Below are 25,753 nucleotides of genomic sequence, written 5' to 3'. Positions count from 1 at the left end.
GGGGCCTGAAATGGGGGCGGGCCTGAATGAATGCTCCAGGGGCGGGGCCTGGGGAGGGCGTGGCTCCGGGTCTGCCTGGAGGCGGGGCCTCAGCTGGAAGCCAAGCCTGCTACAGTGGGCGGGCTGTGCATCCCCTGTTGGTTTTTAAATCATTCCTTCCATTCTTTCCGCATTCCTGGAGCGGCGATAGACCAATCGTTCTCTCTCAGGGTCTGGAGACCAGCGCTGGAGGGTGGTTCTGCACTTAAGAACACTGGCTGCTCTTACTAAAGACCAGAGCTCGGTTCCTAGCACCCACAAGTGATTCAAAACCGTCTGTAATTCCAGTGCCAGGGGATCCCACGCCCACTTCCGTCTTCTGCGATTCTCCTTCCCAATTTTACTTGGTTTATTTGTCTGTACACAGACGTTACTGTGCCATGGAGCTCCTGTGGAGGTCAGAAAACAGCATGTGAGGATGGATTCTGTTGCTCCACCTAGTGAGTCCCGGGGACTGAACTCAGGTATTCAGGCTTAGCGGCAAAAGCCCTTTACCCACTGAGCTTTCGCACTGGCCCGCTTTGTCTTTTTTCTTGGTTTGTTTGTTTTTGAGACAGGGTTTCTTTGTGTAGCCCTGGCTATAGTCCAGGCTGGCCTCAAACTCAGCCTGCCTCTGCCTCCCAGGTACTGGGATCCCTTTATCTTCTTATTTTGTATGTAAGAGCATTTGGCTGCATGTATGTGCGTGCACCACGTGTGTGCCTTATGCTCAAGGAGAGGAAGCTGCTGAATCCCCTGGAACTGGAGTCAGGGGCAGCTGATGGTTGTGAGCCCCTCTTTGGGATCTGAGAACCAAACCTGGATCCTCCACAGGAGCAGTAAATGCTCCTAACCACGGAGCCATCCCTCCAGCCCCTTCTTTTGTTGTCGTTTGTTGGTTTGTTCTGGTTTTTCAAGACAGGGTTTCTCTGTGTAGCTTTGCACCTTTCCTGGATGTCGCTCTGTAGCCCAGGCTGACCTCCAACTCACAGAGATCCTCCTGCCTCTGCCTCCCAAGTGCTGGGATTAAAGGTGTGCCGTCTGGCCCCTTCTTTTGTTTTTTTGAGACAGCATCTTAATCTTTAGGTCAGGCCAGTTTAGAACTCATTATATAGCGCAGGCAGGGCCCTCAAACTCAGTAACCCGCATGCCCAAGCCACCAGGATGCTAGGCTGACAGACCAGTTGAGTGAAGTTCTCTTGTAGGGAGGTGAGAGGACACCACCTCAGGTGGCCCAGAGTGGTACTGAACCCATGATCCCCTCCACTGGACTGCTGGGATGAGGCATGTACCACCACACCATTTTTACTATGTCCTGTGGATTATGTCCTCATTCCTTCCCCCCCCCCACCCCCAATCTCTCATGACAAAAATGTCCTAAAGCCCAAACTGGCTTGCTCCTAACACCTGACAAAGAGAAGACTGCCCTGTGCTGATCCACCTGCCTCAGTCTCCCAAACGCTGGGACAACAGAACGGTGTCACAGCCAGGTTTCTAAGACCGTAACCCAGGCCGTGACAAGATCAAGGACCCGGGCAAATTGAACTACATCTCCAGTCAGTTTTGTTCATTCGTGTATTTATTTATTTGAGACAGGGTCTCACGGTGTAGACCAGGCTGCTTGCCTCTGCCTCCCCAGTGCTGGGGCCTGGCTCTTGCTTGTCTGCCTTGTATTCAGCCTAGAAATGGCTTTCTTTCTGTTGAGTGCTAGGATCCCAGGCACTCAGCTCCACACTCAGCTTTAACGCTCCATGAAAACAGGTAGAGCATGGGCTGGCAAGACGGCTCAGTGATAAAAGCACTTGCTGATAAGCCTGAGGATCTGAGTTCAAGCCCTGAGAGCCACACAGAAGAAGGAAAGAATGACTCCTGCAGATTGTGCGCTGGCTGCCACCCCATGGCACAGATGCATAACATACAAAAGAAATTTAAAAAATGAGGCCGGGCGGTGGCGGCGCATGCCTTTAATCCTAGCACTCAGGAGGCAGAGGCAGGTGGATCTCTGTGAGTTCAAAGCCAGCCTGGGCTACAGATTAAGCTCCAGGATAGCAGGGCTACACAGAGAAACCCTGTCTAAAAGAAATGCAAATCAGAGAAATGCAAATCAAAAAGACTCTGAGATACCATCTTATACCTATCAGAATGGCTACGATCAAAAACACTAAAGACAGTCAATGTTGGAGAGGATGCAGAGCAAAGGGAACACTCTTCCACTGTTGGTGGGAATGTAAGCTTGTACAACCACTGTGGAAATCAGTATGGCAGTTTCTTAGAAAATTGGGAATCGATCTACCTCAAGACCCAGCCATCCCACTCTTGGGCGTATACCCAAGGAATGCTGATTCATACCATAAAGATACATGCTCAGCTATGTTCATAGCAGCACTATTTGTAATAGCCAGAACCTGGAAACAACCTAGATGCCCATCAACGGAAGAATAGATGGAAAAAATGTGGTACATATACACAATGGAGTACTACTCAGCAGGGGAAAACAATGAAAGCATGAAATTTGCAGGCAAATGGATGGAACTAGAAAATATCATCCTGAGTGAGGTAACCCAAACCCAGAAGGACAAACATGGTATGTACTCACTCATAAGTGGATTCTAGATATAAAGCAAAGAACAATCAGACTGCAACCCACAGAACCAGGGAGGCTACATAGTAGGGGGGACCCTAGGGTGACTGTGGCTTATAATAGGTTTTGGTTTTACTCAATCACTGGGCAAGTCTCAATGAAACATTTCACAATTAGGATAAGAATTTATACTGTATCAAGCTGATAATAAAATAAATAAATAAATAAATAAGGGGGGGAAGTGCTTACCATTAAAGCACTCGGCCCTGAGTTCACGTCTAGAAAAGCCTTGTGAAATGGCAGCTCCCTGGATTTCAGTCCCAGCAGGAGGGAGGCAGACGGGCCGCCCAGGGCCGGTGCTTTGCCGGCCAGCTGGACTAGCGGGACTGTTGAGCTCCAGGCCACAGAGAAGCTTGTCTCAAACAAAGTAGAAGACTGTCCCCACGGTGTCACCAAGGCCTTTTCCTGCTCTCCCTGTTCCTGCACCCACGCACGTTAACATGCACGCTTGGAAAGGATGAACGGGACCAGCGAGGCGGCTGAGGACAGTGCCTGCTGCTGGCCATGCCCCGAGTTCAAGCCCCAGAACCCCCAGAAAGGTGGGTGGAGGGAAGCGACTCCACAGATTTGTCTTCTGCCCTCCACATGTGAATCAGGACACAGACACACACACACCCACAAATAAATGTAATTCTTCCTTTTTGGGGACAGAGCCGCACTCTGTAGACCAAGCTGGCCTTGAACTCACAGGCATTCTCCTGCTTCTGCCTCCAGAGTACTAAGATTAAAGATGTGTGCCACCACACCCAGCCAAATGTAAATTGTAAATATTAAAGTATTATTATTAGTGTGGGATGCACATGGGGACGTTTGTGTATGCTGGAGGGCCCATACAGCTGTCCAAAGACAACTTGGGGTGCCCAAGGCCAGTCAGAGGCACATCAATGAGGTCCTGTCTCAAAGATAAGAAAAAAATAAAAAGGGAAAGGGAACTGGAGATGACTCAGCCTAGCAGCACAGGCTGCTGTCCCAGAGGACCTGGGTTCAATTACAGCGCCCATAAGGCAGTTCACACCTGTCTGTAACTGTAGCTTCAGGGGATCCAACACCTCTTTCTGACCTCTGAGGTTACCAGGCACATACATGATGCATAGACATATATGCAGACAAAACACTAGTACACATAAAATTAGATAAATAAAATTACAAGGAATTTTTAAAATGGCTGTGACAGTACAGTGGCACCCGCCTTTAATCCCAGCACTCCAAGAAGCAGAGGCAGGCGGATCTCTGAGTTCGAGGCCAGCCTGGTCTACAGGGTGAGTTCCAGCAGGAAAAAAAAAAAAAAAAATCTGAAACTGGTGATTTCTTTAATCACCATGTAGGGAATGGATCTGTCCTTCACACCCAGGACGCACCCCTCCAGGCCATTCCAACTCAGGGCTGGGAGGAGCCAGGGCTGGCTAAGCCAGAAAGCCAAGCTCTGCCTGGAATAAATCCACAGGGAGTGAAGGTAGCCCTGGGGCCGGTAGTGGGAGAATGGCAGGAATCATAACTAAGTTAGTGGATAGAACTCAGCTCCCACTGAGCATGTGTGCAGACCGCCCTCTTTACAATGCTACCCACATCCCCCAGGACATTTTGTAAAAGGAAAACCCTCTGTTGTGGCCAGACATTGCAGGACCCACCTGCAACACCAGCCCTGGGAAGGAGGCAGAGGCAAGAGCAGACCACCAGGAGTTCAAGGCCAGCCAGTACTACACAGAAATACATCAGAATTATAACATGGGGCTGGGGAGATGGCTCAGAGGTTAAGAGCACTGGCTGTTCTTCCGGAGGACCTGGGTTCAGTTCCCAGCACCCACCCACATGGCTACTCACAACGGTCTCGTGCCAGGGGATCTGACACCTTCACATCAATGCACATAAAATGAATTTAAATAAATTATTACAATCAATTAAGGCACAGGGGCCAATGAGATTGTGCAGCAGATAAAGGTGCAGGCAGCCAAGCCTGAGTCTCTGAGTTCTATCCCCAGGACTCACAGAGTGGAAAGACACAGATCCTGCCAGCTGTCCTCTGACCTCTGACCCACAGACCCCCCCTAAATATAAAGTAAATAAAAGTCCATTATCTAGTTGGGTGGGGGTGGTGCAGGTTTTTTTTTTTTTTTTTTTTTTTGAGACAAGGTTTCTCTATAGCTTTGGAGTCTATCCTGGAACTCATTCTGTAGACCAGGCTGGCTTTGAACTCACAGAAATCCTCCTGTCTCTGCTTCCCAAGTGCTGGGATTAAAGGTGTGTGCAAAATTTTAATTCCATCACTTGGGAGGCAGAGGCAGGCAGATCTCTGAGTTAGAGGCCAGCCTGGATTACAGAGTCCCAGGACAGCCTGGGCTACACAAAGAAACCCTGTCTCAAATAAACAAATAAACAAACAAACAAATAAATAAATAAAATAAAAATACAAAACAAAGATGCTGGGTGGTGGTGGCACAGCCTTTTAATCCCAGCACTCAGGAGGCAGAGCCAGGTGGATCTGTGTGAGTTCCAGGCCAGCCTGGGCTACAAAGTGAGTTCCAGGACAGACACCAAAACTACACAAAGAAACCCTGTCTCAAAAAACAAAAACAAAAACAAACAAACAAAAAAAACAACAACCAACAAACAAAAGACAAATAGAAAATAAAGAATAGAAGGAAGGTTGGAAGGAAGCTGTGGATCACAGCTCAAACATTCACTCCAGTACTAGAAATCATGAAACAGGAGCATCACCCAGAGTTCTGTGCTAACTGAACCCAAATGAGACAATTTCGCAAAAAGAAAAAAAAAAGGAAGGAAGGAAGGAAGGAAGGAAGGAAGGAAGGAAGGAAGGAAGGAAGGAAGAAAACAGAAAAGAAGTCAAGGCTGGAGAGACAGCTCGGCAGTTAAGGGCACGGGCTGCTTCTCAGGACCTGGGTTCAGTTCCCAATCTCCACAGCTCCCAAGCACCTGCAACTGCTGCTCTGGGATCCCACGCCCTCTTCTGACCTGGGGGGCACGGCACACACATGGCACACACATATGCACACACACACACACACACACACACACACACACACACACACACACATTCACACGAATAAAATAAAATCTTATTTTAAAAATGAAAGGGGCCAGGTGGCGGTGGCGCACGCCTTTAATCCCAGCACTCGGGAGGCAGAGCCAGGCGGATCTCTGTGAGTTCGAGGCCAGCCTGGTCAACAGAGCGAGATCCAGGACAGGCAGCAAAACAACACAGAGAAACCCTGTCCCGAAAAATAAAAACTAAATAAATAAATAAAATAAAATAGAAAGATAAAACCCAGAATTAGTTAATATTCACAACACTGCTGAGGTGGACGAGGGCTTGGGCCGAGCAAGCTTTGCGGCCTGAGACTGTCGTGGACACCCAGGAGCTGCCTGCTCAGATGGCCCCATGTTTATGAGGCCTAATGGAAAGCAGTCAAATTGGAGCGATCTTTTTTCCGAAGTTTAAGCAATGATACCCCATAGTATCTTGTGTTCTTTTCTTGTTTTGAGACAGGGTCTCTGAGTCCAGGCTGGCATCAAACTAGCCAGCTAGGTAGTTAAGGATGACCTAGACCTCCCACTTCTTGCTCCCTTCCTCTGCCTCCCAAGTGCTGGGGTGACAGGCGTGGTGCCGGGGATGGAACCCGCGGCTTTCAGCAAGTCAAAGGAGCCCTCTACTCACTGAGCTCAACCGTGACCCCTTTTTGTTAGGTTTTGAGACAGAGTCTCACTGCTTAACCCAAGCTAGTCTTCATTTAGAGATCTTCGGTCTCAGTCTCCTCTGCGCTGGGATCACAGCATAATGCCACCACCCCAGGCGATTTTCCCGATTTACAAAGCGGGTTCAGAGTCTCGGGTGTCACCAGTGCCCAGGCAGAGACTGTGCCCTGAACACAGGTGCGTTTCAGGAGTTAATGTCCAGAGGTGTCCAGATCATGGCTGATTTCAAGGGGCTGGGGCAGGGGGAATGGGTCCTGTAGAGTGCAGAGGCAAGGCAGGAAGCAGGGAACTCTTAAAATGGCACCACCAAGTTGAGTAGAGGGGACATGAAGTTGGCTGATGGACCAGAGAGACAGTGGAGGAGAGGGCAGAGGAACCCCGCAGACTACTTTGCTAGAAGAAGTAGTCCCACCTTCACACACAGGCCATGAAGACGATGCCCTCCACGAATTTTGGTGATCAAACCAAAGGTCTCTTACAAGGTAGACAGGCAATCACAGAGACACGCCCACAGCCCTTCACTGGGGGAATTCTAGGCCTAACCACGCCCCCAGCCCCCTCACTGGGGATTCTAGGCGGGGCTCCACCCTGACCACGCCCCCAGCCCTCACTGGGGATTCTAGGCGGGGCTCCACCCTAACCACGCCCCCAGCCCCTCACCGGGGATTCTGGGCGGGGCTCCACCCTGACCACGCCCCCAGCCCTCTCTGGGGGTTCTAGGCGGGGCTCCACCCTGACCACGCCCCCAGCCCTCTCTGGGGGTTCTAGGCGGGGCTCCACTCCTCTTTGGACCCCCCCATACCCTCCCTTATTTTTGAGGCAGGGTCTCTCTATGTAGTCTTGGCTGCCCTGGTACTCACTTTGTAGACCAGATTGGCCTCAAACTCAGAGATCTACTTGCCTCTGCCTCCTGAGTGCTTGGGTTAAAAGTGTGCACCACCACTGGCAACTTGTTTATTTTCATTTTATGCATTTAAGTGTGTGCCTGCATAGCTATCTGTCTGTGTACCACATGGGAGTCTAGTACCCATGTAGGCCAGGAGAGAGCATTGTATTTATTGGAACTGGAATTACAGATGGTTGTGAGCTGGGGTCTTCTGGGATAGCAGTCAGGGTTCCTCACTGCCAAGCCACTCTCCAGCCCTGGCATAGCATTTTTTTGTTTCTTTCTTTCTTTTTGGTTTTTCGAGACAGGGTTTCTCTGTGTAGCTTTGTGCCTTTCCTGGAACTCATGCTGTAGACCAGGCTGGCCTCGAACTCACAGAGATCCGCCCCAGGCATAGCATTTTTATGGCGCTGGGCTCAGGCAAAAAATAGTAAAATAAATAAGATGGGTTTCCTGGTGACTGTGTTCTTGTGTATGACCCCAAACTCTTGGTTTTCCTCCAGAGTCTCTTGGCTCACATGGCCTCCTGGAAGCAAGACAGCTGCTAAGGTTTCTGGCTTTGTGACATAGGTCACGTCCACACTAATCTCCCACTTATCTGTCTTGCACGCGGCTATAAACTAACCCTGTGGGTCCTACTCTGGTCTGATAGCTGGTCACAAGACACGCCTTCTTCCAGAAAGGTCCTGAGGGCAGGCCAAGGAAAATGCAAGCAAGCGAACCCTGGGATGTGGCCGGTCCAGGCTCTCTGGCGCCAGTTCCCACCTCCCTGGCCGGTCACTGCTGGGCCAGGCGGTCTGCGGTTCAGTCATGGCCGCTCCATGCGGTCCCCATGAGACGTCCCCATCACTGGAGAGAATGGCCCTGGAGGGTCCCATAGAATGAGTTGTCCAGACAACCAGTTAAAAACCATTTCTCCAGTCCTGCTATTTATTAATTTTATTTCACCTTAAAAAATTTTTTTTTCAAGTCATGGTCTCATTATGTAGTCTAGATTGTCCTGGAATCTGCCTGCCTCTGCCTCCGCGTGCAGGGATTAAAGGCATGTCACACAGTTCAGCCTGGGGTGGAACTTGTGGTTCTCATGGCTCAGCTTGTTCATGCTGATGTGCTGACACGAACCCCCACGCTCGGCTTCACCTTTTTTTTGGCTCTGGCCCTCAGACACTGCTTCTCACTGCTCTGGAGTCACAGCTGGCCAGGGCAAGATGGCAGGGGCCAGACCCGAGAAGGACGGCAGCTCACAGCAGGACATGGACACACACACACACACACACACACACACACACACACACACACACAAATACACCCCACACACACCCCATACACACACACCACACACACACATACACACATACACACACCACACATACACACACACACACACACACACACACGCATACACACCACCTGCCACCCAGTTCTCTGCTTCTGAACCCACTCGCCATCCTCACGTCCTCAAGTCATGGGCTCTCCTGAGTCATCACCTCCCGGGCCCACCAGACCCGGCTGACTGACGGCAACCTATGGGCAATGATTAGGCACCCACATTCCTCACCAGGGCTCAGAACGACCATCAGAGCACCCCCAGGGAGGGGGCTGGGGCTCAACAGTGGCAGGAGCTTGCCTGCCACACTTGTCCCTGAGTTCCCTACCGAGCACCAAACCAACCAACTAGAGACAGACAGACAGAGGGGGAAGCAAGCTCCTGCAGGTGACCTGCAGGGCTGCCTGTCTGCATTACCACATCCAGAAGAGGGCGCCAGATCCCATCACAGATGGCTGCGAGCCACCAAGTGGGTGCTGGGAATTGAACTCTGGACCTCTGAAGGCGCAGCTCGTGCTCTAACCGCTGAGCCATCTCTCCAGCCCCGACGGCGTGACTCTAATGTTTTGTTTGATGCATTGCGAGAGACTGAACCCAGGGCCTCACAGCTAGCCGGCAAGTGATCTCCGTTCATGTGCATCCCGAACCTTGTTGTCTGAGCCAGGGTCTCTGCCTGCCTCTGCTTCCTGAGGGCTGGGATTAAAGCCCACGGCCCCCCCACCTTGACCTTTGTCTCAAACCCCGGCGGGCTGGGAAGACGCGCCTGCGCCACTGGCCGCGCTGTGGATGGGAGGCAAGGTACCCTGGACCCTAGGCAATCACTCCACAAACTGTGCTCCAGCCTGAGCCCCAGTTTGCATTTCAGGGTCCGCACCCTTGCTTCACCCGCTGTACAGATGAGGAACATGAGGGCCCCAGTGGACCCAGAACCTCGGACCGCGGCCACCTTCCAAAGCCGTCGGAGGGCAGATGCTCTCCGCGTGACTCTGGGGGGCCCCCACTTCCCCCCCAAGCCTCCTCTCTGTGGATATCTCAAAACGTCAAGCAGGGTCCGGGTGTCGGCCACCCACCCGCGGGTCTCGAGCCCGCAACACAGAGCTCGCCCTACCGCAGGACACAAGAAAAAGAAAAAAAAAAAAGGCGCCCCAGATTCCCTAAGGCGACCCGGCACGCGCGCGGCCTTATGGGAATTGTAGTCAAGTCTCCGCCTCCGCCTGGGGCAGGCCCCGCCCCCGGAACTACGCTCCCGTCGTGCCCCGCGGCAGTAGGCGGGGCGGCGCCGTTGCTAGGACTTGGCGAAGCGTGGCGCTCTCGCGGGCGTCCCTCAGGTGAGCAGCCGCCGTAGGGGCTCGGCTCCCGCCGTTCCGGGTCCGGCACCGGCAGCGGCGATGGCGACGTGGCCCGGGCGGTGGACGGGGGCAGGAGGCCTTGCCGGGGCCGCCCACCGGGGCTCGGGGAGTGGCGCGCGCGCCCCGGGAGGCGGGGGGCGTGCTCGTGCGCGAGCGGCCCAGGCTAGTACGCGTGCGCACAGAGGGCCTCGTGCCTACCGCGCCCTTTCCCCGGCCGTTTGCTGCGCACGCGTTGCACCCTGCTTCTCATTCCGGAAACGCCGTGATTTCCAGTTGCTTCCGGTTACCTGTTCCGGGTCATCGCGGTTAGTCCCCTGCCTCGGGGTTGTGGCTTCACCCTCGTGACAGCAGGTGTGCGGTTTCCCCTTAAGCTGCGCTGCCCTATGGGAACTCTTGGGGTGCTTCGGCGGTGCCCGGGGTCGAATCCTGGACTCTGGTCGCTCTGGGAGTGCGCTGTGCTGCAGATCGGGGTCCCCGCCCTCGGTTCCAGGCCCCGCACCGAGGCAGGCTCGGCCCCGCTGCGCTCGGCCCCTGCCCTTGTTGATTTTAATTTTGGGAGGTGTTGCCGTATGGCTCCTACCGACCCGGACCTCAGCATCGTGCGCATCGAGTGCCGGGTGCGGGGCGTGTGCGCCCCGTGTCTGTGGCCCCGGGCCCGTCGTGTGCCTGCAGTTCCCCGGCGTGCTGTGCTGAGGCTCCGCGGAGAGCCTTCCTAACCGCGGCGACGAGGCTGTGGCTCGTGGGGCAGGACCCCTGCACCCGTGCTGACCCGCAGCGCTCGCCTGTCACCTTCTGTGGGTGCAGTGACGGGAGCTGGCCTGACGTGCATGGTGCATGGGGAGCTCTAGGCTAGCCCGGGCTACACAGGGAAGCCTTGTCTCAAAACAAAACAAGAAAGCCAACAGCCAGAACTGCTCTCCGAAGCAGTGAGCTTGAAGGGTGGCCACAGCCTTGGCTACCATGGCTTTTAACCCCTCCCCAGGGGTCCTGTCCCCAAGCAGCCCCTTCTTCCTGTGTCCCTTGTTTTGTAGTCTTGAGGGGACAAACAGGGCTGTGTCTTCGGCCCTGGAGACAGTGGTGCTTTGTGGCCCCGGCCGTTGGCGGGGCTGTGGGCGGGGTATGTGCCCTGGGGAGGCCAGATGTCACCACGGCCCCTCATGGGCTCTGCCTGCCATGGGGCTTGTGCGGGGGCAGCCATGGTAACTAACACCAGGCTCCCAGACATGCCTGGCACCGTTCTCCCTTCCTAGTCTCAGGGCTCTGAGGGGCACCTGTAGTTCTCAGGAGCCCTTGGAGCCATGCAGTGTTAGCCAGGGCAGTCCAGGTGGGCGCATCAGTCTTTGCATAGAGTATTCCCGCCATTGCATAGAGTATTCCCGCGGCCGGTGGACCAGCAGGGGAGGCCAGGTGTGGGTGTGATGCTGGGTAATGCCAACACACCCGCTGCAGACAGCCCTGCTGCTCCCCCTCTCCCTCCCCCCTCTCTTTCTAGTTGGTTGGTTTGGTGCTCGGTAGGGAACTCAGGGGCGAGTGTGGCAGGCAAGCTCCGGCCACTGTTGAGCCCCAGCCCCCTCCCTGGGGGTGCTCTGATGGTCGTTCTGAGCCCTGAGGAATGTGGGTGCCTAATCATTGCCCATAGGTTGCCGTCAGTCAGCCGGGCACGGTGGGCCTGGGAGGTGGCGACTCAGGAGAGCCCATGACTTGAGGATGTGAGGATGGGGAGTGGGTTCAGAAGCAGAGAACTGGGTGGCAGGTGGTGTGTGTGTGGTGTGTGTGTGTGTATGTGTGGTGTGTGTGGTGTGTGTATGTGTGGTGTGTGTGAGGCCTGCTGTGAGCTGCCGTCCTCCTCGGGTCTGGCCCCTGCCATCTTGCCCTGGCCAGCTGTGACTCCAGAGCAGTGAGAAGCAGTGTCTGAGGGCCAGAGGATCCCCTCCCCGCAGCCTCGCCTCCCGGCAGCCTCTCCGAGCCTGGCTTTGCTCCTGTGTGTCACCGGTGGCAGTGGTGTCGGCTCAGGCTTCATTGAGGTGCTGGCACAGCAAAGCTCAGGTGCCGTGGATCGGCAGGTGTTGCTGGAGGGCTTCTCTCCGGGTTCCCCAAGCCCCGCAGTCCCACAATCCATTTATAAAATAATCACTCAGATACTTATATCACTTATAAACTGTGTGGCCGTGGCAGGCTTCTTGCTAACTGTTCTTTTATCTTAAATTAACCCATTTCTATAAATCTATACCTTGCCATGTGGCTGGTGGCTTCCCAGCGTCTTCACATGCTGCTTATCCTGGCAGTGGCTGCAGTGTCTCCCTCCTCAGCCTTCCGCTTCCCAGAATTCTCCCCTCTCCTTGTCCCACCTACTTCCTGCCTGGCCACTGGCCAATCAGTGTTTTATTGATTGACCAATCAGAGCAATTTGACATACAGACCATCCCACAGCAGGCAGGTTCCCAGGCTAGCCCACTGCAGCAGGAGGTGGGGCGCCTTAGGCCGGCCATACCCCGGAGCACGAGTCCAGTGTGGAATGGGTCATGGCCACATGCCTGCCTTGTTTGCAGGGTCTGTATTCTTGGGGTGCATCTGAGGTCTGCTGCCTTTTCCTGGGGATACAGAAGATTGAGGAGGGGTCTGGCCCTGTAGCTCTGGCTGGCCGGCCTCCAGCTCACAGCCATCCTCCTGCCTCTGCGCCACAAGTGCCACCGGGTGTATGTCTGGCTCTGGTCTTTGACCCCTCAGTTGACCAAGGTGGGCATGACCCCTAGAAGCCATGGGGTCAGGTGTGTTGTGAGGTTTATGCTTTTCTGGGGGTGGCCCTGCACCCCATCCCGTCACTGTGTAGAAAAGGGGACATTTAGCAACTTGGAGGGATATTGCCCGTCAGCCCTGGGGCCATAGCCAGGGGCTGCGTGTGCTGTGGCTGCATCCTCTGCAGGTCTCACATGGCCTGCACAAGGCAGGTCCACCCGGCACACTGCGGGCGGAATTCTGTCTCCTGACTGTGGGCCCGAGCATGTCAGCAGCCCACGCCAGACCTGTGACCTCTGGAGGCCGATAGAGCAGCAGTTGTGGGTGACCATAGGTTTGTTTAGGGGCCAAGGACTGGGATGTCTTTCATGGTTTTTTGTTTATTGTTTGTTTTTTGTCAGAGGCAAAGTTTTATGTAGCCCAGGTTGGCCTGACCCCGGGCCTACACCTGGGCTGACAGGTATTGCCCCGGGCCTGGTTTCCCAAGGGCAGGGGCTGGACCCGGGGCGCTGTACGTGCTGTGGGGTGGACCTCGATTTGACAGTCATGCCTGCCTGTCCCCACACGGCGTCGGGGGCGCGGGCGGACTCGTTAGAGCCCTCAGGAGCCCCTGGAGTCAGCGGACTCGACCTGGCGCTCGGAGTCGTCGTTCCGGGGCCTCGCAGGACCCCGCACCCCAGGACAGACCCCGACCCACTGAAGCCGACGGATGACACTCCAGTCCCATCTCTGTCTTCCACAGTGGAGCCCCGCTGAGGATGGAGCCCTCCGCGGGCCGCGCCGAGCAGCCTGAGCCTGCGAAGGCTGGAAGAGAGGAGCCAGAGCCGGCGCCCTGGCAGGCCCTGCCCGTCCTGTCCGAGCAGCAGTCGGGGGCCGTGGAGCTGGTGCTGGCCTACGCCGCGCCCGTCCTGGACAAGCGCCAGACCTCCCGCCTCCTGCGGGAGGTGTCCACCGTGCACCCGCTTCCTGCCCAGCCCCACCTCAAGCGGGTGCGCCCCAGCCGCAACGCCGCCGCCGGCGCCCACGCATCGGACCTGCTGCTGTGCCTGGCAGGGCCCTCGGCGGGCCCGCGCTCGCTGGCCGAGCTCCTCCCCAGGCCGGCCGTGGACCCGCGTGGCCTGGGCACCCCGTTCCTGGTGCCCGTGCCCGCCCGGCCGCCGCTCACGCGGAGCCAGTTCGAGGAGGCGCGGGCGCACTGGCCCACGTCCTTCCACGAGGACAAGCAGGTGACCAGCGCGCTGGCCGGGCAGCTCTTCTCCGCGCAGGCGCGAGCGGCCATGCAGAGCCACATGGAGGAGGCCGTGGGCGCCGCCCAGAGGGCAGCTGCCCAGGGCCTGCGGGCCGTGGGCGCCGTGGTGGTGGACCCCGCCTCGGACCGCGTGCTGGCCACAGGCCACGACTGCAGCGGCGCGGCCAGCCCCCTGCTGCACGCCGTCATGGTGTGCATCGACCTGGTGGCCCAGGGCCAGGGCCGTGGCGCCTGGGACCTCAGACGACACCCGGCCTGCTCCTTCGCCCCGGCTCCGGCCGCCCAGGGCGCGCGTGCAGGCAGCGTGCGCAAGCTGGATGGCAGTGAGGATGGCCTGCCCTACGTGTGCACCGGCTACGACCTGTACGTGACCCGCGAGCCCTGCGTCATGTGCGCCATGGCCCTCGTCCACGCCCGCATCCAGCGCGTCTTCTACGGGGCGCCCTCGCCCGATGGCGCCCTGGGCACGCGCTTCCGTGTCCACGCGCGGCCTGACCTCAACCACCGCTTCCAGGTGTTCCGCGGCATCCTCGAGGACCAGTGCTGCCGGCTGGACCCCGACCCCTAGGCCTGGTGACCCCCACTTCCAGACTGCTCTCTGCTCCTGGCCGGCCCGCATCCCCCGCAGCTCCGTGGCCCTGGACCCTGGGGGCCCCACCCTCTGTGCCTAAGGACACTGACCACCTGGGTCAGCCCGTGGGGCGCCCTCAGCCCCGAGACAGCGGCCTCCTCTGCCGGCCGCGGCAGCCGTGGGACTCAGCTCTGCCTGCAAGCCCAGTGGCTGTCCTTCTTTCAGTCCCCGGTCCTCCGGGCTCCGGGCAGCCATCGTGTGTGAAAATAAAGCCCCTCAAACCAAGTTCCCGTTTGCACCGAGGTGCCAGGCTGGGGTGGGCATCCGCGCCAGTCTGTGGGTTGTGAAGGGGAAGGCAGCAGTCCTGATGGGCGCAGCCGGCTCTGGGTGCTTCAGGGGGTAGGAACATCCCAGGAGGCACCCTTGCCTGTCTACGGAGTCTGGAAGGTTCCAAGTATGTCCGGACACCTGTTGGCCTGGGGTCGGTTCCCCCACAGGCTGTTGGGAAGGCTGGGGGCTTCAGAAGGATCAGAGTGCGGTGGGGTGGTAGGCCTCGGATGTAGTGGGGTGCCGGTTCCACGGCAGTGTGCCCTTAGGAGACCCGGCCCCGCCGTCCCAGTCTGAGGGGCCATGGGGCTGCTGTGCGCCCTGCTGGCCTCAGCTGGGCCACAGTCGAGGAGTGGCTGGGCAGATGTGGACAAAGGAGTGTGCCCAGCCTAGAGCAGAGGCCTGCATCTTCTCATAGGCCTTCCATCCTCCTCCTGTTGGGAAGACATGTTTCTGTGGGCTGGCTCCAGGTGACCGGGAGGCGGGGTGGGGCAGGAGAGGCTGTGAGGCAGGGCGGTGAGGTGGCCCATCTCGAGACTGTGGGACTGTGTCCAGCCAGTGGCACCTGGTGGATTGAGCGGGGCCTGCCTGGGGTGTTACCTGCAACCTTCTCACTGAAGCCCCATGGGGGCTTCACCCGGCCATGTCCTGAGGGCGGCACTTAGGGGCAGAGCCACTCTGAAAAGTGACTCTAGGTGCCTCTGGGCTGTGCTGGGGTCGCTACGAGCTCCCATGGGTGAGTGCCACACCCCTAGCCGGTGCGACCCTGTGGCTGTCACATGGCGGTGAGCTCTGCTCTGGGTGATGTGGTGGGATGGAGCCCTGAGCGGTGTCGGCAGTAGTGGGAGTCACCTGTGGGGCCACAGTCGGGTCAGCGTTGGGAGGTCGCCGAGAGCCGGGGACATCCTGCCTCCAGGGCTGTGGGTAGAATCAGCTGGTGACTTGACCCGTCCCCTTCCAGAATGCTCTGTGGGGAAGTGACGTGAGGCGGCCCCACATCCGGGCCAACACCCGCTGAGCCAGCAGCCAAGCTGGCTGGCCAGCCGGGCCTGCAACGGTGGCGAGGCCCTGACTCTAGTCTCCTTTTAGGTGGGCCCTTCTGCCGGGTGCCAGGTGAGCCGGTACAGAAATGGCAGGTGAGTCTGCCCTGTTCCCCAGGCGGTGTCCCCGACTCCCGCCGAAGCCCCGGACTCCTAAGCCGTGGCTGCAGAGGGGGCTCCCCAGCTTCTGCCCTTGTAACACCTTGGGTGCCACAGTGGGGCATAGACAGGCCACCAAAAGGCCACCAGGGTCTTCCCGTGTCCAGATGAAGGGAGATTTGAAGTGGACAGCGTGGCGGGGTGTGCAGGGGACCCCGGGGCTATGGGGGGGGCCTCTGGCTGCCTCCTTTTCTCTGCCCTCTTTGGCCTGACAACCCCAGGACTCCGAATGCTGACCCCAGGGCCTGTGTGCTGACTTCCAGTGGCCTCGTTAACATGGGGTGCACGGGTCTGTGTCCAGTGGCTTCGCTAACACTGGGGTGCACGGGTCTGCGTCCAGTGGCCTCGCTAACACTGGGGTGCACGGGTCTGCGTCCAGTGGCCTCGTTAACACTGGGGTGCACGGGTCTGCGTCCAGTGGCCTCGTTAACACTGGGGTGCACGGGTCTGTGTCCAGTGGCCTCGTTAACACTGGGGTGCACGGGTCTGCGTCCAGTGGCTTCGTTAACACTGGGGTGCACGGGTCTGCGTCCAGTGGCCTCGTTAACACTGGGGTGCACGGGTCTGCGTCCTCTCTGGCTCTGGCGGCTCAGGAAGGGGCTGAGGTGGAGGGAGGGAGGTGCTCCTGCAGGCTTCGGCCCAGCCGGCTGCCGTGTCTCCCCCCTGCAGGAAAGGAGAACAACTTCCCGCCCCTGCCCCGCTTCGTGCCGCTGAAGCCCTGCTTCTACCAGGACTTCTCCGACGAGATCCCCGTGGAGCACCAGGTGCTGGTGAAGAGGATCTACCGGCTGTGGATGTGTGAGCCTCGCGGAGCGGGTGGGGTCCCCGCGAGGGTGTGAGGCCCCGGCCTGCACGAGGCTGGTGGGGGAGCCCCTGGCCACAGAGGCCCTTGGTGACCCCCCCCCTTCTCCCACCTGTCCCTCCAGTCTACTGTGCCACTCTGGGTGTGAACCTGGTGGCCTGCCTGGCCTGGTGGATCGCGGGTGGAGCGGGGGCCAACTTCGGCCTGGCCATGCTTTGGCTGCTCCTCTTCACGCCCTGCAGTTACGTGTGCTGGTTCCGGCCTGCGTACAAGGCCTTCCGGTAAGCTTGCCCTGGGGGCCGTCGGGCCGCAGAACCTCTGACCCACTCCAGGCTGTGGGACCCACGGAGGCTGTGCTTTTCGATCCCTGGGGAGCGGGATCCGCCTGTCCAGGACGGACTTCACTGGTTACTGACCGCGCTCCTCCGCCTGTCTGGTGTGGCCGTTATGTCACGGGCGGCTGCTGTCTCGGGGTTGCTGGGATGGAGCCCGGAGTGCGAGACACTGAGCTAGTGGTCCCAGCTGAGCCGTGTCCCCTGGGTGCTTTGGAGTGGAGTCACCGTGGGGAGGTCTGGCACAGTGCCCCCGCCTCAGCCTCTCTGGATTGCGGGACCACACTCCGCCTTCTGAGGAGTCCCATGAGCAGAGTCTCCATAGCCTCTCCCCAGCCTCCACAGACCCCCTTCTGTCTCTGGATCTGTCTGTTCTGGACATTTTCTGCCGTCCAGTCCCACCCCTGGGTGGTTTTCCGTGTTAGTTTCTCCGAGCACAAACCCCTCCACTGAGCTGTGTTGGAGCCTTGCTCCTGTTCACGGCCTCGTAATACTCCAGTAGAGGGACACCCATCCTCGGCCATCCCCAGGGGCCGTGGCACCATGCCTGTGTGGTCAGCGCCCGGGCCAAGTCCCTGGCGGGGCCTTGGTCGTTTCGGTCAGTGGTTTGTCAGGGACGAGGGGTCTGGACACCGCCCCTCCCACCACGCTGTCTGCCTTGCAGAGCCGACAGCTCCTTTAACTTCATGGCATTCTTCTTCATCTTCGGAGCGCAGTTCGTCCTGACCGCCATCCAGGCCATCGGCTTCTCGGGCTGGGGCGCATGGTAAGCAGACCCCCGGGATGTGTGGGGGTCGGCCAGCGAGGAGCCCCGCCGACAGGTGAGGGCCGTGCCGCGGGCCGCCGGCAGAGGGTGCCGCCAAGCTGCCTGCAGCCCCGCCCTCGCCGCCCTGTTGGGTTCCTTGAACAGAACCCCCCTGCCGTGCCTGCCATGCCTGCCTTGGACAGACGCACTCCCAGTCTAGGTCCTCATTTCTTTCTTGTGTGCCTTGGCTGTCCTGGCACTCGGTACTTGACTTGTGAGGTCTGCCGGCCTGACTCCTGAGCACGGGATAAATGCGGACGCCGCCCCGTCTAGGCCTCCACTTCTCTCTCACCGCACCCCGAACGCAGTTCCCCTCCCTCCTCCCAGCACCTCCCTCTTCTCCAGGTCCACTCCTGGAGGACTCTGCGGGGTCTGCCGAACAGGGCCTGACAGGTTACAGTGCGGCCAGGCCCGTCCCCCCGGCAAGGCTGGAGGAGGCGCCCAGAGGGGGACAGGGTTCCCAAACGCGGGCGGCAGAATCAGCTGCCCCCACCGCCCCCGAGTCTCACAAGGGCACTGAGCGGCACGGCCATAGGCAGTGCAGAGGCCCGGGCGTTCCCTGACGACGCCGTGATGGCTGCTTCCGTGTCCGAGCCCCCGGCCCCGCTCAGTGATGCAGTGTGGGCCTCCAGCCCTTCCGTCCCCTTCGGTCCGTGCAGGGTTTCGGGCACCCTCACCTCGCCATGCCTCTCATGAACCATGCCCTCCTCCCTCCTCGCTGGCTGCGGGACTCTGTCAGCTCTGAACCAGCTGTCACCACCCCATCCCCCGCCATGCCCCAGCGCTGACTCAGACCGGCGGGTGGCCTTCTCAGGGTGCATGGGCTACTGACGGTGTTACCTACGCTCTTGAGTTCAGTTCATTTAAGGTAGCGTGGAGAAGAAGATGTTATAGTGACCTGGAGGAGGCAGCAAGGCCTTGCCTTGGTACTTTCTTTGAAATGTGTCTTTTTGTTGGGTATGTTTTGTGAACCGATGCCTGTTAAATTGTTGGACGGTTTCTTATGGCCATCATTTTGTATTGATCAGTCACCTTTTTGTCCTTAACTGAGCCCAGCTCCTTTGAAGTTATCTTTCTCTTGACGATCTGTTGGAGCTCTGTACATATGGAGGAGGTCAGGCCTTACGTACCTATTCCTTGTTGATTTCTCAGAGCTCTTTGCATATGAAGGACAGCACGCAGGCCCTTCTGTGGGCATGCTGAACCCTTTTCACACCTCGCCTCCCCTCTCTCTCACCCTGCAGTGGCTGGCTGGCAGCTGTTGGATTCTTCGGGGTCAATGTTGGGGCAGCCGTGGTCATGCTGATCCCGGCCATCTTGTTTTCCTTGTCCGCTGTTATGATGGCCGTCGCCCTTGTGAGGGTGAGTCCTGCTCTCTGTCTCCATCCTAAAACGCCCTCTTCTCACATCAGCCGCCCGGAACAGCCGAGTCTTGAGCTGCAGGCTGTCACCTGGGACCTCACAGGGTCTGGGGAGGACTCCTGGGCACTGCTGAGGTGTGCGCCCCTCGGATCCCGGGGGAAGCAGGCACACGCCACAGTGATGCCGCAGGGGGGGCATCACGGCCCCAGGGAAGCTGGCGTTGAGCTGGGGTGTCCTGAGGGCTGTGGCGACGCCAGAGGAGATGGGGCATCCGCGGCACAGTGAGGGACGCCCTACGGTGTCACCCGGGGGTCACCGTGGGTCCCTTTCCCTGACGGCGCACAGACCCCCTGCTCTGTTTTGTCCCCGATCCCTCAGGTGCATAGGATCTACCGGGGGGCTGGTGGAAGCCTCCAGAAGGCCCAGACGGAGTGGAACACTGGTACCTGGAGGAATCCCCCATCGAGGGAGGCCCAGTTTAACAACTTCTCTGGGAACAGCCTGCCCGAATACCCCACTGTCCCCAGCTACCCCAGCGGAGGCCAGTGGCCTTAGGCGCCGTCTCCTGCCACCACCCTCGGTCCTGAAACCTGAGCATCTCCCCGAGATCCCGGGAGGCCCTGGCCGTGTTCGTGTCCTGCCCGAGCCTCAGCACACTGCCTTTCGGCCGCTGTCCACTGCCATTCCAGCAGAGTCGGCTGTGGTCGCTCGCCCTGCTTGTCCAAAGGGTGGCGGACCACAGGCTCCTGTCCGTTGTGTTGCTGAGACACAGCTGAGCCCCCGAGAGCACTTGTGGATGGAGGCAGGAGCATGGCTGTTGTGGCTGCGTCCTCAGCTCTACCATCCAGTCTACCCCTGTGCTCCTCTGGGGACAGGGTCCTGCAGCTTCCTGTCCTATCCCCAGTGGCAGGGACATCGTGCTGTCCCCACCACCATCCAGGATCCTGAGTGGACCTCTGCCCACGGAAGGCCCTGATCCACTCGCTTGGGGCTGCTCTGGCTCCAGGAGGCTCCCCCGCTTCCCTGTGGGAGGAGAGAGACCAGCTCCTCTGCATGGCAGGCCACACCTTTGTCACAGAGGCTGGCCAGGACCGGAGGCCCCTGGTCTGCCAGGAGCAGAGCCAGGGACAGATCTGTGCCTTAGAGAGACCCGTTTCCCCTCACCCTTCTGCCTTCTCGGGACAGCGGTGCCCTCACCAGGAGAGCCAGACCGAGTCCTGGAATGTCCACAGCACCCGATGACTTTGGACTTGACATTCTTCCTTGTGACCTACTGGTGCCACCAGCCAAGTCACTGCGGTCCCCAGGCCTCCCCACAGGGCCGTGCCCCTCCTAGACCGGTGTCCTGCCAAACTGCCTGGGCACCTGGCCTCTGTTCTGTGCCCAGGATGCCAGAGGGGGCCAGGATAGAGAGTTGTAGGCGTGTGGGGAGCAGCCTTGCACCCTGAAGCCCCACCTTAGAGTGGCATGAGGATGGAGCCCAGTGCCCACCACAGGGGACACGCCCTCAAGACACCTGCATCTCGGCCCAGCCCACCCCGGGTACGTGCACCCACATGCCACAGTTGGTTTTGTTATGTGAGAACATTCTGGAAATAAATTCCCTTTTCTGCAGCAGGGCCTGTATTTATGTTGTGGGGTACATGTGCTGTGTGTGTGCACATGACGCGTGTGTGTGTGTGTGTGTGTGTGTGCACATGACACATGCGTGTGTGTGTGTGTGTGTGCGTGCACATGACGCATGTTTGTGTGTGCACATGGTGTGTGTGTGTGTGCACATGATGTGTGTGTGTGCACATGGTGTGTGTGTGTGCACATGGTGTGTGTGTGTGCACATGATGCATGTGTGTGTGCGCACATGACGCGTGTGTGTGTGCGCACATGACGTGTGTGTGCGCACATGACGTGTGTGTGTGTGCACATGTGTGTGTGTGTGCACATGATGCGTGTGTGTGTGTGTGTGTGTGTGTGTGTGTGTGTGTGTGTGTGTACATGACGCATGCGTGTGTATGGAGCCCAGAGGTTGGCATCAGCTAGTTGCCTTCTATTGGCTTCCATCTTGTGTTTTGAGACAGTTTCCCGTTGGAACGGAAACTCACAGATCTCTAGGCCGGCCGGCCAGTGAGCTCCAGGGACTCCCTGCCTCTGCCTCAGGGTGGCTGGGGTGACAGGCAGGCACCATCGTGACCTGCTGTTGACTTGGGTTCTGAGCAGAAGCAGGTGGATCTCTGAGTTGCATGCCGGCTAAGTCTACAAAGTGAGACCTACATGCCAAAAATAAGAGGGTTATCCTGGGCTACATAACAAGTTCAAGACCCGCCTGGGCTACATGGTCTCAAAAAGGCCTTAGAGAAGGTGACCAGGAGCCCGGAGCTGTGAAAAGAAAGCACTATGGGAGGATGTGCCCAGAACAGACCAACATGGTCTGCGTTCTGTCTGTCCACGGCGTCCCTGTTCTAAGGCCCTTTCCCCAGAACCTCCAAAGTGCCTGTGAAAATGGGGTCTTTGCAGGGGCCTTAGTGAGCTGCTTAGGGTAGGTCCCAGACACCCAACTGACCGGTGTCATTAAAAAGTGAAGACTGGCCAGGCGGTGGTGGCGCATACCTTTAATCCCAGCACTCGGGAGGCAGAGCCAGGCGCATCTCTGTGAGTTCGAGGCCAGCCTGGGCTACAGAGCGAGATCCAGGACAGGCAGGGCTGCACAGAGAAACCTTGTCTTGAAAAACAAAAAGATCTAAACACAGATGCCTGCCTTGGGAAGGGCCATGAAGGGAGAGGTGGGGTGATGTATCTACAGGCCAAGGACACTGAGGGTCACTGGTTGGCACCTGCCACTGTGAGTGGGCAGGCTGGACTCCCTACAAAGTGGCCACAGTGGGGTCAGCCCTGCTTGTGCCTTGACCGCATGAGTTCTGTCCCACAGAGTGGAGACAGCTTGTGTTCCAGCCCTGGTGTGAGGGCCTTGCCACAGGGCACCAGTTGACTGCTGCTTTCCCCGTAAGCTCGTGTCTACACACCACTCACTACCACACATGGGGTGACAGTTGGTCCAGGAGCGGGGACAGTGACCCCATGGTTAGGAAGTCCACAAATGCCTCTCCCCAACCCCAACCGGCTTCTCTAATACAGTGATGGTGCAATTCCGCCCTCAGCCACCAGGGGACACTCTCGACTTCTTGTACCGAGGGCCCCATTGTCCTCCACTCTCCAGCGCTGTCCTCACAGAATACAACGGCCACGGCCTCTCTTTGCTCCACCCACACTGGCCTCTCACGGAGCCCTGTCTCCAAAGTCCCCAGTACGACATCACATGCTGTAACCCATTCTCTACGTGGTTCTTTCCGTCTTTTCTAGGGTTTTTGTTTGTTCTTTTAACAAGGTCTCCTGTAGCACAGGCTGGCCTCCAACACTGTGTGGCCAAGGCTGGCCCTGCACTCCGATATCTTGCCTCACCGTCTAAGTGCTGGGGTGACAGGTGTGTCCGAGCACTGGAGGGGATGCTGGGGTGTGACACAGTACAGAACGTACTCATCTCTGAAGCCAGGAGGGGTTCCACCACTGACTGCTAACTTGGAATCTTCTGCCCAGAGTTCTTGTTTAGGACTGTGCCTCTAATTCTCAGAAAGGCCTGGAATGCTTTAAAATGGGGAAACAGAGAAAAATTATACAATCACTGTTGTCAGAATCTGGAAGCAGGAGGGGCTGGCTGCCCTGCCAGAGTTTACCTTTTGTGAGGATGGTAAGTAGATAAAACTACACTGCCTCGTCCCTCCATGCAGACATCACCAATCACCCATTGGGGAGACATCAACCATCAGTTGATGAATGAATGATTCCTTCCATGCTTTGCACAGGACAGGCATTAGCAATCAATCTGCCAGCCAATAGTTCCCTCCATTCTGTGCACAAGCCAGGCATCAATAAGACAGTTAGTGATGCTCTCTTCCCTTCTCAGCACAGAGCAGGCATCACTAGTCAGCATGTCAGTGATGGCCTCCTTCTTTCTAGACACAGAGCAGAACATTAGTCAGTGGCATCAAGGGGAAACCCACAGCAGCATCTCTAACTCGGCTTTTTACAGAAGACACCGAGGCCCAGAGACTTCCGGAGAGACACCTACAGCACATCCGAGACCAGGCGAACAGAGGCAGGCAGCCCCTCTGGCCCCCACCACACGCCTTCCCGGGGACTAGTTTGGACTCTAGTCCCTGGAGCAATGCCAATAAAACAGCAAGCATGTGTCTTCCAAGACCAGTTCCTGCTTGATGACCCAGACTGTCCTGTCCTCTCAGAGGGAAACTACCAGGCCTGGCAGGCGAGACTGGGCACGCTGCCACTCCGGGTGAGGAAGCCATTTGAAACTGAGCCTCTGTGAATAGCAGTCCGGGCGAGGGCAGCTGCCATCTGCTCAGGGTCCTCCACCTTCTGCTAGGAACAGGCTCAGCTCCCTCGGCCCAAAGGGGGTCTTTCCTGCCTCCTCTGGCTGCTGAGAGTCCTGCAATCTCACAGGCAGGTGACTTTCTGGTGCTGGGGGCAGTGGATAGCGTTCACCGCGCCCCCAACACTCAGGAGATCAGGAGTTGGCGGCTAGGTCATCCTTTGCTACATATGGGGTTTGAGGCCAGCTTGGACTCCATGAGATCCTATCTTAAAAACCATTCTTGTCAAGTGTGGTGGTGATGCACACACCTTTACCCCTAGTACAGGAGGCAGAGGCAGTGGGATCTCTGTGAGCTCCAGGCCAGGCTGAGCTACAGAGTGAGTTTCAGGTCAGCCAGGGCCACACAGTGAGACTTTGTCGATGGCTCCCTGAGTTCAATCCCCAGACCCTACATAGAGGTAGGGAGAGAAGCCAACTCCAAGATGTTGGCCTCTGAGCTTGGCATGTGCTATCACACACACACACACACACACACACACACACACGCATATGCACATACACACACACACACACACACACACACACGCACATACACACGAAAATAATAAAAACGTAAAAATATTCCAAAGCAAAGGACAATCAGACTGCAACCCACAGAACCAGGGAGGCTACCTAGCAGGGGGGATCCTAGGATGACTGTGGCTTATACTAAGTTTCGGTTTTGCCCAATCACTGGGTAAGCTTCAGTGAAACATTTCACTGTTAGGATTAGAATTTGTACCTTATCAAGCTGATGAAAGAAAATGCTGGCCGTACTTTCAGGAGGGCAGGCTAAAATCTTTTTAGATTATGGATTAGCCTATAGAAAAATGTCTGCCATAATCAGTGAAGGGGAAGATAAAACAGGAATCTCACCTACACAACTTAATAAAACACAGCTCTCTGAACAAATGAAGATAGGTCTCTTCTGTATCACGGAATCTAATCACTATTTATATCTATAATTCAGCTATTATTTGGTTTAAAAGGGCTTATTGGGAAATGTTATCAATTTTACTATTTTCTTTTTCTTTCTTTCTTTTTTAATAATTGATTTATTTTTATTTTATATGCATTGGTGTTTTAGCCTGCATGTGTGTCTGTGTGAAGGTGTTAGATTCCCTGGAACTGGAGTTACAGACAGTTGTGAGTCACCATGTGGGTGCTGGGAATGGAACTCAAGTCCTCTGGAAGAACAACCAGTGCTCTAACCACTAAGTCATCTCTCCAGCCCCTCTTTTTTTTAAAAAAAGATTTATTTTATTATGTATACAGTGTTCTGTCTACATGTGTGCCTGCAGGCCAGAAGAGGGCGCCAGATCTCATTACAGATGGTTGTGAGCCACCATGTGGTTGCTGGGAATTGAACTCAGGACCTCTGGAAGAATAATCAATGTTCTGAACCACTGAGCCATCTCTCCAGGCCCAATTTTACTATTTTCTACACAGAAAACATTTTCTAGTTTCTAATAACCCTGGACTTTTTGAATTATAATCTGTTTTTATGTTCAAGCTGTCTATTATTTTCCCTGCAGTTGTACATCAACTATTTTTACATTAAAAAAGGACAAATACTATAGAATTGTATTACATGAAATATATAGAATATACAAATTCATAGAGACAGAAAGATTAGACGTTATCTAAAGATGGAGAAGAAAGGAATATAGAGCAATGATTTCCTGAGAACAGAATCTGTTTCTTGTGATGGAAAAGCCCCACAAATGGAAAGCAGTATCAGGACATGACATCATGAATGTAAATCAATACAGTTAATGTAATTAATGAATATCATAAATATAGCTAATGAATGAATACTGAGAATGCAATCGATGACTACCACAAATGTAATTAATACCATGAGTGTAATTAATGAATATCATGAGTGTAATTAATATCTTTAATGTAGAAATATTCCAACATCCGCTGAGCATGGCACTTAGACCAGCCCCAGGGGACTGTCACACACTCTGGCCTGGAGATTGTGCCGGGCCAGTGTGGGGCTACATGGGGAGCTG

The 25,753-nt window shown here is 56.6% G+C and overlaps 2 protein-coding genes and 1 long non-coding RNA gene across 5 annotated transcripts; 2 read left to right on the top strand and 1 right to left on the bottom strand.

Moving 5' to 3' along the window:
* The first annotated feature begins 9,836 nt into the window (after positions 1 to 9,836).
* On the top strand, positions 9,837 to 14,773 carry Adat3 (adenosine deaminase tRNA specific 3). Of its 2 annotated transcripts, none has more exons than XM_076558864.1 (2): positions 9,837 to 9,911; positions 13,411 to 14,773. In XM_076558864.1, exon 2 carries the CDS (start codon positions 13,427 to 13,429, stop codon positions 14,483 to 14,485), a length of 1,059 nt encoding a protein of 352 aa, XP_076414979.1. In that variant the 5' UTR covers positions 9,837 to 9,911; positions 13,411 to 13,426; the 3' UTR covers positions 14,486 to 14,773. The 2 variants fall into 2 exon arrangements, with proteins under 2 accessions (XP_076414979.1, XP_076414980.1); XM_076558865.1 differs by lacking the exon at positions 9,837 to 9,911 and adding an exon at positions 10,153 to 10,283.
* On the top strand, positions 9,840 to 20,929 carry Scamp4 (secretory carrier membrane protein 4). Of its 2 annotated transcripts, none has more exons than XM_006978167.4 (7): positions 9,840 to 9,911; positions 15,905 to 15,951; positions 16,684 to 16,812; positions 16,941 to 17,097; positions 17,813 to 17,914; positions 19,198 to 19,315; positions 19,694 to 20,929. In XM_006978167.4, the coding sequence occupies exons 2-7, from the start codon at positions 15,945 to 15,947 to the stop codon at positions 19,868 to 19,870; spliced, it is 690 nt and encodes a 229-aa protein (XP_006978229.1). In that variant the 5' UTR covers positions 9,840 to 9,911; positions 15,905 to 15,944; the 3' UTR covers positions 19,871 to 20,929. The 2 variants fall into 2 exon arrangements, with proteins under 2 accessions (XP_006978229.1, XP_042123149.1); XM_042267215.2 differs by lacking the exon at positions 9,840 to 9,911 and adding an exon at positions 10,149 to 10,283.
* A 977-nt stretch (positions 20,930 to 21,906) lies between these two features.
* On the bottom strand, positions 21,907 to 24,378 carry LOC121825048 (uncharacterized). Its single transcript, XR_006067110.2, has 2 exons — positions 23,041 to 24,378; positions 21,907 to 22,951 (listed from the first exon to the last, which is right to left on the bottom strand). It is a non-coding gene; the product is annotated as an uncharacterized LOC121825048 (long non-coding RNA).
* Between the last annotated feature and the right edge of the window lie 1,375 nt (positions 24,379 to 25,753).

This window comes from Peromyscus maniculatus, chromosome 22 (genome assembly GCF_049852395.1).
Source record: "Peromyscus maniculatus bairdii isolate BWxNUB_F1_BW_parent chromosome 22, HU_Pman_BW_mat_3.1, whole genome shotgun sequence".
Classification (NCBI taxonomy): Eukaryota; Metazoa; Chordata; class Mammalia; order Rodentia; family Cricetidae; genus Peromyscus; species Peromyscus maniculatus.
This window is presented reverse-complemented; position numbering and strand designations above follow the sequence as displayed.

Bases quoted from the DNA above. Each gene is read 5' to 3' on its own strand.
- Adat3 (XM_076558864.1), top strand. From the start codon at position 13,427: ATGGAGCCCTCCGCGGGCCGCGCCGAGCAGCCTGAGCCTGCGAAGGCT.
- Scamp4 (XM_006978167.4), top strand. The intron at 17,098-17,812 runs GTAAGCTTGCCC...TCTGCCTTGCAG, and splicing joins CCTGCGTACAAGGCCTTCCG to AGCCGACAGCTCCTTTAACT. The intron at 19,316-19,693 runs GTGAGTCCTGCT...CCGATCCCTCAG, and splicing joins TGGCCGTCGCCCTTGTGAGG to GTGCATAGGATCTACCGGGG.